The sequence below is a fragment of the Sminthopsis crassicaudata genome, chromosome 4, assembly GCF_048593235.1.
Source record: "Sminthopsis crassicaudata isolate SCR6 chromosome 4, ASM4859323v1, whole genome shotgun sequence".
NCBI classification, from domain to species: Eukaryota; Metazoa; Chordata; class Mammalia; order Dasyuromorphia; family Dasyuridae; genus Sminthopsis; species Sminthopsis crassicaudata.
In genome coordinates this window covers 302,214,154-302,230,454 of record NC_133620.1, presented here as the reverse complement: position 1 = coordinate 302,230,454, position 16,301 = coordinate 302,214,154, and the positions used below count along the sequence as shown (strand labels likewise).

The window sequence follows — 16,301 nt, the reverse complement described above, 5'->3', positions numbered from 1 at the left end:
AAACATCTACTTGGATATGATAATTGTTTAAGTTGTGAAATTATTGAGACAAATTCCTTACTGTTATCAATATAAGATTATGATAAATATTTGTTTAGAATTATCAGAAATCTGATTAATGGAATTTGTTAGTGGGAATAAAAATTTTCTTGAACTTAAAGTTAATTAGTTAATGCTTTTGGGGAGTTTTAAAGCTCCACCCTCTGGCAGTTAATGGGACAATTGATTGGAAGTTGAATTTTAACTGCTCATGTTATAGTTATGTTGCATTTTTTCCTCCTGTAACTGACTTTTATGAACAGAGCAGTGGTCAATAGAATTGTTAATGCAATTCAATTATTATATGCAATCATTGTATCCTAAATGCTTTGGCAAATAAGCATTTAGCCTGGTCATCTGTCTGCTATTGTTGGAAAACACAAATGTTTTGTTTTAAGGTTTTTAATCGTTTTTTCACAAAGGAAGCTGCTGGCCAATCTGTTTTGGCCTCTTTACATTTTTGCAGCAGTCCTGTGGACCAAGTATTTCTATCATAGACTGTTCTAACCTGTATTTGTTAGATTTATGTTTTGTTCTAGATTCTGGGTCAAATTACAGATATTAACTTGCTTCTGGGACCTAGATCAGCAGACCCACCACATGGAGCCATTTCTCAACCTGCAGCAGCTTTAGAAGAGACAATGGACTAAACCCTGCTTCTAGTGAACTTTGGACTGCTATGGAGGACTTTAGGAATGGTTGATGAATGACTGTTAAACCTTGTCTGGGTTATTTATTATTGTGTGTTTAAAATTTGGGATGGGAGTTGTTAAAACTGTGCAACTATTGCTAAGACAGTGGGAGAGATTAGCTTTGGATTTCTCAGGTTTTTCTCCTACTTCTCTTTAATAGATGGGCCATTCTACCAGCAGCCCGCAGAAGGGACCTAATGAATTTCTTGCTAAAGGCCCCATCCCCCTGAGTGTCACCATCTCCACCTGGATGACACCCCACTTTTAATCTGTTCCCTAGATCTGTTTTCTCTAGGCTTCAAGCTTTGGATTCTCAGCTGGCCTTCAGTCTGGAGAACCTTGACTGGACAACTGACTGGGAACAACTGAAGGGGATACTCCCTTGATGCCCTGCTGCCATCCCCCACACCTCACGCCTCACCTCCTGGCCATGAACCCCAAATATCTACGACCCTTGTCAGCTCAAAGCAGTTAAAAGGAGTTCATCGCCTTTTTTCCCACATGCACCTTGAGGTGACTGCTTGAGGGGGGAACAAGACGAGGGGACTCCACTACTCTGAAGATCCTTGGAGAAAATCTTTCAACCCTGCCTCAAATAAGAGACATTGTCCCAAAATTTTTTTTCTTAAAAGAATTTAAGAGTTAACTGCTTGAGGGGGGAATGGTGGGGGCGGTAGCCCCCTTTGATATTCCTTGTTTTATCTTCAACTTCCTTTGGGACAAAATCTGGTCAAACTAGTTTGGGCTCAGATAGCCAGTTTGAGTTTTTAGCCCCCATTCTAATGATCTGCTCAGATAACCCAACCCCCAACTATCTGCTCAGGTTTCCCCAAAACAGTTTCTTCCTTATCTGAAAAGCCCACCAGGAATCAACCCGGGCTCCGCCCATATGCCCCTTCAAGCAGATAAAAACAGCAAAAGTAGAATCATCCTTTGTCAGAGAGTTGAAAGATGCCAGCAAGGATACTTTTCATCAAAGACTCTCTGTCCCTCAGTTTTTGGCATATATCTTCCTCTATCTAATGCCTTTTACTAACCAGTCTTTAACCTTGCTTCCAAAACCAGCACTTCATCATGTTACCTCTTCACATATCATGTTCTCAAGGAATTTCCCATCTAATGAAGTGAAAACACATGTAGGTGTATGGCTACACAAAGACAGGAACACTAATACACTCTAGTAGAGTTGTGTAATAGTCTAAACATCATGAATAATGATTGGATATTATAAGAAAAATGTGACTTAACTGTTAATACATCCCACTGAGTTTATGTCTCAAGAAAGTTAAAGTAAAAAAGAAAGCCCATGAGTAGCAAAATATCTGTAGAATTATTTCTCTATGTATAATTACAAAAACTTAAGCAGATACTCATTGATTTCAGAATAATTTAGCAAATGTGGTATATAATGAAATGTTATTCTGCCAAAAGAAAGGAATTCACAAACATATTAAGATTTTTATGATATAAAGAATGATGTAGAGAAAATAATATATACAATGACAAAATAAAGTAAGCAAAAACACTAAAAAACAAAAACAAAATCTAATGGTGTGTTATTAGAACTCAGGGAAAACAGGGAAATTTACTTTTTTTTTTTTTTTTCTTAAAGAGAGAAAGGGGTCTAAGGATACAGAATGTTATATAAACTCTCAGGCTTGATTGTTGAATTATTTGGCTTTGAGTGTTTTTTTTTTTGGTTAAAGTAGAAGGCTCATTGGTGGGGAAGCATATCTAGAAATAACTATGATATAACAATTAAAGATAATAATAATCTCCATTTTAAAAGATGTATAGAAAAGAAATAACATTCAAAGAAAATTATATAAGAGAAATCAAGGCAAAATGCTGTTAAATAAATTCTATAGATAATTTGGAATGTTCCATTCCATCTCACTATGATATTTCTGCCTTCATATATAGTAGGACAACAGCCATTTCTGAGTCATTTGCTCTCCTAACTTCAAGAAGAGATTTTTGCTAGAAACATCTTTTACAATAAGATATTCAAGGGATATAATGCTCTTTTGGAGTTCAAATTAAAAACCAGTGTCCTTTGGTAACTCAGATAAGAAGGCCTATCCCAAATCAGAAAGGTAACAATTTGGAGCAGCTAGGTGGCACAGTGGACAGAAAGTACCAGCCTTGAAGTCAGGGGGACCTAAATGCACATCTGATCTCAGACACAACACTTCTTAGGTGTGTGACCCTGTGCAAGTCACAACCCCAACTGCTTCACACACACACACAAAAAAAGTAACAACTTAATCTCTTTAGCTCCCTTCCCACCAAAGAGTTAAAAAGGAAAAAAAAATGAAAAAAACAAATACAACAGATAGGAAACAAACATTTATCCAAGAAAACAGTAAAAAAGAAAATGAAGGAAAGTAAGTTATAGAGATTAGTTTAGTGTTAGACTACATCCAAAGTCACTTGAATCAAGATTAAATCTCAATTTGATCACAGAGTGAACATTTTTAACAAGCTCAGAGTTTCAATGTTGGAGACATTTTTAAGTCCCTTTTTTTCCCCTATGTGCCTGCAACGTTGGTGAATTCTCCCATTCACCATTCAAATTCTGCATCACAACACTATTTTTCAGGAGACCATCCAAGCCTCTCTGGATAGTGCTACATGAAAATTCAATAGATATTTACTAACACTTTTTTTTTTTTTTTTGTGCAGAGTATTGTTTATATTGCAAAATTCTTGCTATCTTGCATCTTTTGTCTCCTATTGTTCCCTCCTTGTTCTTTCCTCAGTTAGTTCCTCAGCTACAGCTTTCCTTACTGCTACTCCACATTTCAAACCATTCCTGCAAACTCTTTCTTTTTGACTCCTGTAAAGTACAAGATAGAAGCACTTTACTATGTTTTATTTAACCTATCAAAAGTATAAAACATTAACAATAGGGACAAAAATGATATTAATGGCATTTTTCAGTGAGATCATTTAAAGTCTATCAGGTTCTGTCTCACTTTAGATACATTATCATTTATACTACATGGCTCCCAAATTAAAGAACTTGAACCAAAACAATAATTAATAACATAATAAGGAATCACTTGATGAATATAGAAGACATCAAGCACAAACAAATAGCATTTTCCTTTCTTAGAATTTTTTTTTAAAGAAATCAAAAAATGTCATTTGAATTTGATTAGTACAAAATTTTTTTTTCTTTTTTTTTTTTTCTTTTTTTTTTGCTGAGGCAATTGGGGTTAACTGATTTGCCCTGGCTCACATAGCTAATTCTCTGAGTCAATTATACCTCACAGTTTATTTTAAAGAAAAATATAGGGGCAGCTAGGTGGCGCAGTGGATAGAACACCAGCCCTGAATTCAGGAGGACCAGAGTTCAAATGTGTTCAGAATGGATTTGGGTTCAAGCCTGCAAGTTCTTTTGAGACATTTCATAACACTGGTCTGTGATCCCCAACCTTTTGGGGCCCCTTCTGAACCTCAACAATATTGTATGAAACTCATTTATGTTGTTGAACCCTTTCCTCCCTAGAGACTTAGGTTGTAAAGTTGAAATTTTTATGTTTATCCTTGCTATACCTTTGGAATAAAATATTCCTTTGCAAAAATCCTTCTGACTTTTAAGTGGTTAAGTAGAACTAGAGTACAGGGAACATAGTCAATGGGGGCTTGAGCCAGTGACAAGGAGACTAGACACTATAAACCTCCTTAAGAGTACTGGAAAACCATGGAAAGGAGTGAAATGCAACAGACAGCCCTCAGGCATTGGGAACCATAGTATTCACTGTCTGAAATTAAATTTGTTCCTTTAAGTTTGGTATTTGCACACTTTTGTGCAAGTTTAGATACTCTATGCTTCAAGATTCTCAAAAAACTGGAGAAATCCTAGAGAAATCTGGAATCACTTGATTGTTACCACCTAATATAAATGTTTGCATTGTTCTTTTTGCATTTAAACAGACCTGGATTCTTTACTCTTTTGTGATAGTAAAATATCCTGAAACATCTAAAGAGTAAGAATGCCTGTGCCTAAAATCCACAAATAGTTACCTTCTTTGCTATATCTTTAGTTGAGCCTACTTGTTTTGTTGTCTCATTGAGTGAGTTTGCAATTCTATTTGGTTTACTCTTGCAGTGACAAGGATCCATGGGGGAATTTTGGGTCTAGTATCCTTTACAAAACATAACAGAAACCTCTCTAGGTTCATGGACAGCTTACAATAGTTCTAGAATTTCCCTTGTATATTTAGGAGAAGAATTTTTGCTTGTTAAAAGTCCCTTTTCTTTCCAAATAGCTCCATAAGCGTACAAAATCTGAAAAGCATATTCAGAGTGTGTATAGAGGTTAACTCTCATTCTTTTCCCCAGTTCCAAAGACCTAGTAAGGACATTCAATTCAACTTTCTGAGCAGAAGTCCGGGGAGAAGGTGGGAAAAGGAAGGATGGTTTAGCCTCTTAAGGGGTTATTGAGGGTCACCATAGAGTAACTTGCCTTCTTTTCCCCATTTTTAAGAAAACTGGACCCATCTGTAAACTCATTCACCATCTGGGTTGTCAAAAGGAATGTCCCTCAAGTCAAGTTGATTGGAGTAAACAGAATCTAAAGCTTCCTCACAATTATAAATAAAGTCACCAGACTGAGTGTTGTCAGAGAGCAGAATAATAGGGTTAAGGCTGAGACACACCCAGAGTGAGGTCTACCTGGAGAGCCTGATATCTGGTAAGCCTCCCACTGGTAGGTCACTGATAACCTTAGGCTTCCAAAATACTCTGAACCCAGTGGGGGCTGTTAGAATTGTAATGCAAGATAGAGATTAGAGAGTATTCAGTACAGAATTTATTAAATGGGGAGATTTACTGGGACCAAATGGATCCATGGTTTGATACTCAAAGAATCCAGCCCTGAATGTCAAATAAAAGATTCTCTAATAGGATAACAAGAACAATGACATTTTGGGGAAGGTACCTGGATGGGAATTACCTTATGGGGGGAGGCACCTAGGATGACATAATGGGCGGTACTGCTGAGGCTCCTGATATTCTAATGATGGCTAAAATGGATAAAGACCTTTATCCCATTTAACATTAAGAGGGAATGGTTATAATCTGAGGCAGAGTAACTGAATAGGATAATTAGGAAAACTGGGTCAGGACATTAAAAGAGAACTGTAGCACAACAAAATCTCCAATGGCTCACTCCAAGGGTGAGCTTGTAGGCTTCCTCAAGTAGAATGGCTGTGGTAGCGAGCTCTAAGGCAGGAAGGTTATCCCAAAGACACAAAGTTTCTTTGAGAAGTAAGCAAGGGGTCTGGGATAGGGTTCCAGAGATCCTAGTAAAGTCAAGATCCCTATGGCCTGGCCCCACCTTTCACCAATGTACAGGGTAAAAGGCTTTAGGTAGGACTAAGGCCAGGTCAAGAGATTAGTTTAGCTTTTAGGATCCTAAAAACCTTGGCCTGATCAGGGCCCCTATTGGAGAGGAATTGTGTCAGGGCCTTGAAGAGAATTATAAAGGGGTTTGGCAATAACTAACTTTAGATATAAAATCCAGCCATGTCCAATAAAGTATACAATAGTTCAGAGAGTAATTAACAAACTGATAGGCTTTAAGTTAGACAAAGAAACTTCATAGCCTTGAGTGGGGGAAGAGAGGCTGGAAGTTAGGAGTTTGATCTGTTGAAGCCAGAAAGCATCTTAGGTGGGTGGGGCTGCAGATCAAGATATCATCTACATACTGGATAACCAGGGCAGGTCCAAATATATGGGGGCTGTCACTGAAGCCCAGAGCTACCTCCATGTTATGAAAGTGACTGCCCATGTTAATTAGTGGGGGGTTATGTTTCCCTGGGTTTGCCCCTTCAAGGGCAAAAAGAAATCCTAACTCTTTATGCAATGATTTGCAAAGGAAAGCTTTAAGATCTAAGGTAGAAAACCATGTGTCCCCTGGGATACTTGTATTAGGCTCACAGTTTCTACTGATCATTTGCTCTTTTTATTAGAAATCTGGTATAAGAGGAAAAAGCAGGGACATGATTATAATAGCATCAAAACAGGTCCTTCAGGCTTCAGCTTGAGAGCACCTACATGACAGGATAAAGAATCCTTAGATCTGTTTGATAGCTAATCATGCAGTAATAATTCCATCTCATAGCCAGACTCAGGAATAATTAAGTGGGAAACAAAAAAAAACAAACAAACAGAACTAGGAAACTGAGTCAAAAGGATCCACCTTAAGCAGAAGCTAATGTGGTCCTCCCAACTCTTGCCCAGATAAGATATTCACTTATGATAATAATTCAGGAAGTAACTTATGAGTGACTTATGGCATTTTTCTCAATAGATGTCTTACTGACTTAATGATTAGGCAAATTCAAAACTCAGAAGAATATCACTTATAGTCCCAAGAGGTTTTATCTCTAATAGCAAATTCGACTGATTGCAGCTTAGGGCTAGATACATTATTTTAAAAGTTTACCAGGATTTACACAATAAGATTTTTATTTAACATGTTTTATATGTTTAAACTTATCCTGGTGCAAGGGATCAATCATTATAAGACTTATAAATTCATAGTAAAATATAAATCCTAAACAGGCTCATTTCTCAGGGCTGATGGCCTTGCTTATCCTGATTGGTTTCAAAAGAAATGGCAAGCTTACAAATTAAGGGAAGCTGACATAGATCCTAGGGAAGGGGCTAAGCTTGCTTTTGCCCACCCCAACTATTCTTAGTATTTTCATAGGCTGTTCTGTTTGATACCCCACACACACACTCTGTGAAGGGGTGAAGGGGGGAAAGGTATTGCACACCTCATACTTGGAGGTGAATTGATAAAGCTTTCACCTCATCCTCCTTGTTCCACACACAGTAATTGCAAATTTTAGGTTTAACATGATGGCAATAACTCCAAATAATTTAGTTAACAATTTTAGAATTTTCCTAATTTCTTAGCTGTAGTTTCTATTCCCTTAAAGAAGTTTCCCTTTTGTATTAGGGAAAAAACAAGACTTTTTTTTTTTTTTTTTTTTTTTTCCAGCTGAGGCAATTGGGATCAAATGACTCGCCCAGTGTCACACAACTAGGAAATGTTAACTGAGGTCAGATTTGAACTCAGATCCTCCTGACTTCAGAGCTCTATCCACTGCACCATCTAGCTGCCCCCAAGACAATTCTTGAAATTGATATAGAACCGATTTTAAAATTGACTCAACTTTAGTTAATGTGATTCCCTAGATCAGTGGTCCTCAAACTTTTTAAATAGGGGGCCAGTTCACTGTCCCTCAGACTGTTGGAGGGCCAGACTATAGTAAAAATAAAAACTCACACTCTGTCTCCACCCCCCTCAGCCCATTTGCCATAACCCAGCAGGCCATATAAACGTCCTCGGTGGGCAGCATCTGGTCCGCAGGCCCTAATTTGAGAACCCCTGCCCTAGATTCTGATTAAATGTCCTAGAGAAACTGAATTGCAATTTGGTTATATTCCAATTCACTCATATCATTCTTTTTTTGTGACACAGTTTTTACTGACAGGGCCCTCAGAAGTCCGACTCAAAAGCAGGCTATTCAGCCAAAATTTTTAAAGTAGTAGCAAACTGCTTTTCTGTTTTCCTAAAGTTCCAAAACTCTTCTGTTACTACTATCAGTGCAATTAGATTACAATCTACATATCCCTTTAATGGGCTTTAATTAGAGCTTCTTTAAGATTGCTTTTACTATCATATCTCAAACAAATTTTCAAATTACTTTACACACACATAGAAATCATTTATCTGTTGGTCACATCTAAAAAAAAAAAACCATAGTAATCAAATATAAATAAATTATATCCAATAAAGCAATTAACAGTGATATAGCATGTTTTATGCTAAGCACTTTTGAAATCATGTAATCTTCACAACTGTTATTTCTCTTTACAAATCAAAAAACTGAGCAGAGTTAAAAATAATTTGTCATAAATTACATAGTAAATACATACCCATAAGTGAAACAGAGAATAGTGGTCTTATCAAATGCAGAAGCTGACTGGCTTTCTCACCTCACACTGCCATGCTAGGTGGTGCCAGGGATAACCTAATTTTTTCCTGGATAGAACCTGCTGAAAGCAGGGATGACTGGTGCCAGGATCTCCCTTTGATGTTACTTTCAGATGCCAGGGTTCAGGGAATGCTGACCATGGAATCTGTCACTCTATTCCCATTTCCCCAAACTGGGCTGGGGAAATGTTTGGGTAAGGTTGTATTGGGTCTCCACAGTTTCACTGCTTCCCAAGTTTCTACAGGTGAAGCAGAATTTGAGTTTCCTTATAATTCTAAGATGAGGAGAGTTAGCAAACAGAGGGAATGGGGCTATAATCAATCTTGTTAATATTCCCCACAACTGAGATATACGAATGACCACTCGAGGTCCCTTAATACCTTCTGGGATATTTTCCCAAAAGAATAGAAGGGGACTCTGGAAAAGATAGGAGTCAAGGAAGGGTTAACAAAAAGTTGCTATTTACCTAGTTTGTGTTTTTCTTTTTTTCAGAATGGGCTAAATTCCTGGAATTATCCCCAAAGTTTCAGGAATTTTTCTTGCCATCTTAAAATGATTAATTCCCAAACTTCTTAATTATTGCTCTCAAAACTTTGAGAATCTGCTAAGATGAAATTTTAATGTTAATTAGCTAACCTTTCTGTGTGGTTTCTAGCTTAACCAGAGCTGAAGTCCACAGAAAAAATAGTTAGGCTTTTTAAGAACTCCTCCCAGCATTCTAACTATAGCATAAAAGTTTTTTTCTTGCTGGTTGCACTGTAAATCTTCCCAAGTAACAAAATTTAGCTTACAGAACAAACATAATATGTGCACAGAGACACAGACACAGACAAAATGACATGAAAGAGGACCTATCTTTGCCAAAAATCATAAAATTTTGCCAAAAGCTATCCTATAGCTTTCTCTGGTGTCCCAGAGAAGATGAAAAGGTGGCAAAGGTTACCTAGAAACTTTGCCAAAAATTGCAAGAATTTCCAGCACAGTCAAGGAAAATTTTCTCAGCCTGGAGCTCACTACAACCCAGATAAACCTTCTTCCAGTGGTTTGGGGTGTCCCAACTATAAGATTGTGGGAGAAAAAAATGGTGGCAGAGGGGCTTTACCTTGACAAGGAAGAAATCAAGTCAGACTCTCTCCATATCAGGTCCCCAAATATTTAGTTGGGAAGAGACCCCAAAATGTTGGGAGTCATAGACTAGTATTGTGAAGTGTCTCAAAAGAATCTGCAGGCTTGAACCCATTTCCTAGTCAAGGGACAAGGTTGATTATAATTTTAATGCCAATTGAAGCAGTCTAAATTCCATGAGAATATAGCCAGGAATCTGAAACAAGGAGACATTTATCTAGTTCTTCATGTCATTGATATGCTAATTTTATGGGCTAGGGGTAGAACCAAGAAATAGTCTCAAGAATTTGGTTATCACACACAGTTTGTAGAACTATCTTAAAATCACTAATATATCTTTCCTAAAATCTAAGGGAAGAAATATTCTTATATTCCTAGACTAGAGAACTTTGTAAAATTGACAGAACAATAGCATTTTTAGATCAGAGGGCCTCAGGATCAAATTCCAAAGCCAGAAAATTTAGAATCACTGATTGTTAGAACAGAAGCCCCCAAGGTCAGGGGACCTTAAAATTAATTATTGATGTCTCTCCTAGAAGCTATAATACACCAATAATGCATACTCTCTTAATTGTAGATAACAGTGAAATATAACAGATCTGACCTTTAAGCGATCAAGACCAGGGTAGTAGTCACTGTTACATATATAAAATTAATATCCTCTGTTTTAGAAGTTAGTGGTAGCAAACAGTAGGTCAGGTTTTTGAAGGGACATCAGGTGTAGATGCCAAGAAGACTGCCTGTGAATTTACAGGAGATATTCTTTGAACACCAGTGTTTGAACATATGCTTAGTCAAGTTTTCAATAGTTCTGGGAAACCTATTGACAGAGGCCCAGTTGTTTTAGCTGAAGATTTTCTTGCCTGTTTAGCAAGGGGAGGGAGTAGTAACAAAGAAAGTGAAGCAATACCACAAACATATGAATCTGGCAGCAATTTCTCAAGATTAAATAAACAAGGAGATACTAAAACATATTAAAGATGTTATTCACTGTGACTACATTGTATTTCTACCAAGAATGCAAGATTGCATTTGAGGCAGCTAAGTGGTGCAGTGGATAGAGTTCAAATGTGACCTCAGACACTTAACCCATCCTAGCTGTGTATCTCTGGGCAAGTCACATAACCCCAATCAGCTCAGCAAATAAATAAGATAGTTAAAATTAAGATGCAAATTGGGGGAAAGTATTTTCAACAATTTTCTCAAAAAAAAAAAAAAAAAAAGGCAAAGTTTGAATATCAAGATTTATAAATAAATTTTTCAAATATTATACCCTAATAAAGTTTAAACCTGGTCCAAGACTTTTAGGATACCGTATATTTGAATCAGCTTGAACTTTTAACAGTATAAAATGCTGCAGAGACTTTTGGGATCCTAGGTATAACAACTATTTCTTAATAGAAAATGAGTAAATGCATAAGGAATCCAAAACAAAAACTTAAAGGAGGTAAAAGGAAAGGGGAGTAGCAATAGTAGCATCACTAGTACATGTACAGTAGTACATGCCAGTAGTAGCATCACTAGGCCTCAAAAATATAAGTGACAAAAGAACTCACGAGTATCTGTAATGTTCTTTTTGCAATGGCAAAAAATTAGAAACCAAGAAAGAATTCATATATTGAAGAGTAACTAAAACAAATTATAGTCTAAGAACGAAATAGAATATTATTGTATCATAAAAAATGACAAAAGGAATGTATTCAGAGAAACCTAGGAAGACTGGTGTGAAGGAAAATAACAGAACAAAATAAGCAGATCTAAGAAAATAATTGTATTTCAGAGGACCAATGTTGGATGTTTCCTACAGAGACTGTAATATGAAATACATTTTCTAACATGGTTAGTATGTGCATTGGTTTTGCTTGACTCTAACTTATTATAAAAAAGGGAATTGGGGAAGGGGCCAGATAACCCAGCTAATAATTGTGCCAAACATAGAATAAATGAAGGGTATTGGGAACGTTTTAAAAGAACTCATAGCAGAGAATAGTGATCGAAAGGAGACTATCAATAAGTCAAACTGTTGAATCTATTTTGGAAATTCAAGATTCTCACATTCTATCCTCTCTGTTCTTCCTTGTTCATGCTTGTTTTTCCAAGTTCAGAATCACCAGAAAAAAAACTTTAAAAAAAAAAAAAAAAAAAGGCAAAGAATTTTTAGTTAGAAGGGACCTACCCCAGCTCCCTTCTTTTACAAATGAGAACCTAGGACTTCTGAGAAACTACTTACTTTAAAACAACAACAACAACAAACACCAACCAAAAAAAACACAGCTAACACCAGACAGAGGTTTTTACTGAAATAAAACCAGGTTTTCTGATTCACATTTGTAATGAATGGACAAGGTAAATAGTTAGAGATACCATGGCTGAGTTGCCAAGCTAAAGGGTTTGGATTTACATAGTCAAAGCTTTTAAAATCTTTGTCCCTCTACAATGGCCTGGCAAGACTCTCCACTACCCACTACACAAAGCTCAGTGATATTCTGTCACTCCCCTGCTCAAGAAACTCCAATTGTCTTCTGTTCTTCCTAGATCAAGTACTTTTCTAATAAATTAACAATCCTCACATTCTAGTTGGATCCTACCCCTTTAAAGGCTTATTACAAGAAGATAATACAGAGTAATTAAGGTAAGTCTCAGACATAGAGAAGTGGAGAGAGGCGGGCAACCCAGGGATGTTTTAACCAAGAAGGGAATTGCAGCAAAGAAAGAATTCTGGCTTTTTAGGAAACAAGTCTGGAATTCACTGACAACTTTTGAATCACATTACTTGTTTCCAATCTTAACCCAATTACTTATTCCATGTTGGATTCTAAATCTTAGAATTTGTGGTTCCTATTATGGTTGATTTATTACTGTCCAGGTAGAGGTACCTTCTGAGAACAGTTATGTATATGGTCTCATTTCCCAGGCTTGAACAGATATTGGATACCGGTGGATGGCAATGAAGCAAACAAAAGATCTTCATTATCGTCTTGCATTCTCTGAATATCTCATATAATAAACTATGAAGTTATGTCTATTTTGAGAATCTTTAATGTTCACTGAAATCCTTAATATAATACAAGCGGACAGGAAAGGGGAGAAACTAGGAAGAGAGCAGTATTATAAGTCTAAGATTCAAAGGAGAATATTGTTGCTAAGAGTCTGAACTATAGGGAGATCAAAAGAAATGACTGAGAAATTTGGACGAATTTATTCTGCACTTCGCAGAAGGTGGAGTTGTGGTGGACTAACCTTAATCTGATTTTGAATTCTAGATCCAATGTTGAGTTAAATGAAACTTCACCTTTCTGATTTCATTTCATTAGCAAAGCAATGGTTTTCTCAAGACACTGTAATAGAAAACCATTTAGTAAACATTCTAAAATGTGAATTACTATTCTTTTTCACATTAATAACCAATTTCTTGGAAATTATCTTATTACACGTCACTGTGGTCTCGAGTTTTTGCTTTCCTTTGTGTCATTTTATTCCCATCTCTGCCCTTGCAAAGATTGCCAAACGGCTTTCAATGATCACTTATGACATCAACGTTTTAATGGGGCATTAAGTGGTGCAGTGAGTAGGGCACTAGCACTAAACTCAAGAAGACTCTAGTTCAAATATGACCTCTGACATTTATCACTTCCTAGCTGTAACCCTGGGCAAGTCACCTAACTCCAACTGCCTTAAGTAAAAAACACATTTTATGGTTGAAAATATTAAAGCAAATTAAGTAATGTGACTTAAAAATTGCCAGGGAATCCCAGACTAGTTTCCTAAAAAGCCAGAATTCGTTCTTTGCTGCAATTCCCTTCTTGGTTAAAACTTGCTTCTGTGGAGAAGAGCTCTATTCCTGAGACTTACCTTAGTTACTCTTACAAATGTATGTACGTACCAAGAGACAATACCATTCTTTACACTCAACAGCAACTGCTGTCTCCTGGGTTTCAGAAGGGATATCATTTCATTTCCATAAAATAATGTAATTTCAAATTGAGAAAGGTCTCTACCAGCCTTATGATCCTTTCTCCAGGTAATAAGCCAATGCCTATGTGACATTAGAGAAGCCCCTAGTTTTCCTGGTCTCTATTCCCATGTCAGTGAAATTGGTATTAAATCAACAGTTCAAGCTCTTTATGATCTTACCACAATATTATCACCTGCCAGAGGTTACAACTACTGATAGTGATAAAGTGGGTGGCTCTGAAAAGAGCCTTTGGGGGCGTTTTGGGTCTTAGATGGCAAATTAAGCCCTCTCCCCGCGAATACGGCGAGCCAGCTGGATGTCCTTGGGCATGATGGTCACCCGCTTGGCGTGGATGGCGCACAGATTGGTGTCCTCGAACAGCCCTACCAGATAAGCTTCGCTCGCCTCCTGCAGAGCCATCACGGCGGAGCTCTGGAAACGAAGATCAGTCTTGAAATCCTGGGCGATCTCACGCACCAGCCGCTGGAAGGGCAGTTTGCGGATAAGTAGCTCGGTGGACTTCTGGTAGCGGCGGATCTCTCGCAAGGCCACAGTGCCGGGCCGATATCGGTGAGGCTTCTTCACGCCGCCAGTAGCAGGTGCACTCTTGCGAGCTGCCTTAGTAGCTAGCTGTTTTCGGGGAGCCTTACCGCCAGTTGATTTTCGCGCGGTTTGCTTAGTACGAGCCATCTTCAGCAAGAGTCAGCAAACAAGAAATGAAAATTTGGGCGCCAGTCACCTTATTTATAGAGTAAAAGTAGTTCTGATTGGACCGAGCACAGACAAATCCCGAGCTGTGACTCAGGACTGGTTGATAATTCTAGTCTATGTATTCTGGGCATTTTGATTGGGTGATTATCCACTACGCCCCTCCTCCTTCAATTCTGCAAACGGTTCCTTTAAGCAGGCTAACTTCTTCCTTTTTTTTTTTTTTTTTTTTTTTTTTTTTAACGGAGCAAACAGCATTGTCCTGAAAATACATTTTCTGATCCTATGTATGCTTCCATTGGTCCTCCAAAATTACTACCGTCACGCTAAAGACCAACATGTTTTCTTAGTATGAAATTTAAAAAAAAAAAAAAACCGCGCTAATACGGGATTGGACCATTTGTGTGGCCTTTGTTTCTCTCCTGCACCTTTTCATTCTCCAGATCTCCCAATCTCCCAATCTCCCCCCTTAATCAAATGTACCGTACTCCCACCCCCACTTAAATTAATCTGACCTCATCTTGATTCCAAAAGATTCTCCTCCAAACTTCCCAACTGCAGTTGGCTTAGTTTGAGAAACATTTTATCAGTTAATTTGATTTAATCCTTTAATCCCAATATTAAAAATTTCCCAAGAAAATGATTTCCCAACTGCAGTTGGCTTGAGTAACAATGCACGTCAACCCACCTACTTGTTTGATTCCTATGATGCTTCGGGAGTTACAAAATTAAGGAATCTGGAGTTAACGGTTTACATTTTTAACGTTTTAAATGCACCGGATGTTGATGAGGGAAGAATGGCTGTTCAAACATATTAATAACGTATATAGGACATAGGCTGTCTATAGTCCTTAAGATTTTACTTAAGACACAAACATGCCACCAGCTCTCGTCTTGAATGGATGCGTGGCTCTGAAAAGAGCCTTTGGTTTAATGGATAAGGGCAAAGGAAAGTTACGTCCTAAAGAACAGAGACACTCTATTTGCCCTTAGCTTTGTGGTGACTCTCGGTCTTCTTTGGCAGCAGTACGGCCTGGATATTAGGGAGGACGCCGCCCTGAGCGATGGTAACCTTGCCGAGCAGCTTGTTGAGTTCTTCATCGTTGCGAATGGCCAACTGAAGATGACGAGGAATGATACGAGTCTTCTTGTTGTCCCTTGCAGCGTTACCCGCCAGCTCCAAGATTTCGGCAGTCAGGTACTCGAGCACAGCAGCTAAATATACCGGAGCACCAGCACCAACTCGCTCAGCATAATTGCCCTTGCGAAGAAGACGATGGACACGACCAACAGGAAACTGAAGACCAGCCCGGGATGATCGGGTCTTAGCTTTGGCGCGAGCTTTGCCTCCCTGCTTTCCTCTTCCAGACATGGCGACTACAACAAGCTTTCAACGGAGAAAAAAAAGCAACTAACTAACGTCAAACAACAGAACCTATTATACCATTTTGTGGTAGGGTAAAGTAGGCTTTCGGATTGGTTAAAAACAGCTTTCGATAAAGTAGCCAATCATAAAGTAGGTCAAGAATCTGCTTAATTACAGACGCTCTTCCTACTTGTGAAGTTTTGACCCAATCAGAGATTAGATAAACCAATCCTTCATTTACATAAAAGTCTTCAAACTTCTGTAACCTGACTCCAGCCTTCCCTTTTTGTTGTTTTTGTATTATTATACTGGGAAACTAATTTTGTTTTCGTCCCATTAATCGTCTCCGGCATCAAAGATTATTTCCAAGAAATTGGTTATTAATGTGAAAAAGAATA

General features: G+C 37.8%; 2 protein-coding genes across 2 annotated transcripts; both read right to left on the bottom strand.

Annotated features, from left to right (window-relative positions):
• Nucleotides 1–12,149: 12,149 nt before the first annotated feature.
• On the bottom strand, nt 12,150–14,560 carry LOC141566856 (histone H3). Its single transcript, XM_074311979.1, has one exon. The coding sequence runs from the start codon at nt 14,517–14,519 to the stop codon at nt 14,109–14,111; it is 411 nt and encodes a 136-aa protein (XP_074168080.1). The 5' UTR covers nt 14,520–14,560; the 3' UTR covers nt 12,150–14,108.
• An 880-nt stretch (nt 14,561–15,440) lies between these two features.
• LOC141566860 (histone H2A type 1) lies at nt 15,441–15,951 on the bottom strand. Its single transcript, XM_074311983.1, has one exon. It carries the CDS (start codon nt 15,907–15,909, stop codon nt 15,517–15,519), a length of 393 nt encoding a protein of 130 aa, XP_074168084.1. The 5' UTR covers nt 15,910–15,951; the 3' UTR covers nt 15,441–15,516.
• Between the last annotated feature and the right edge of the window lie 350 nt (nt 15,952–16,301).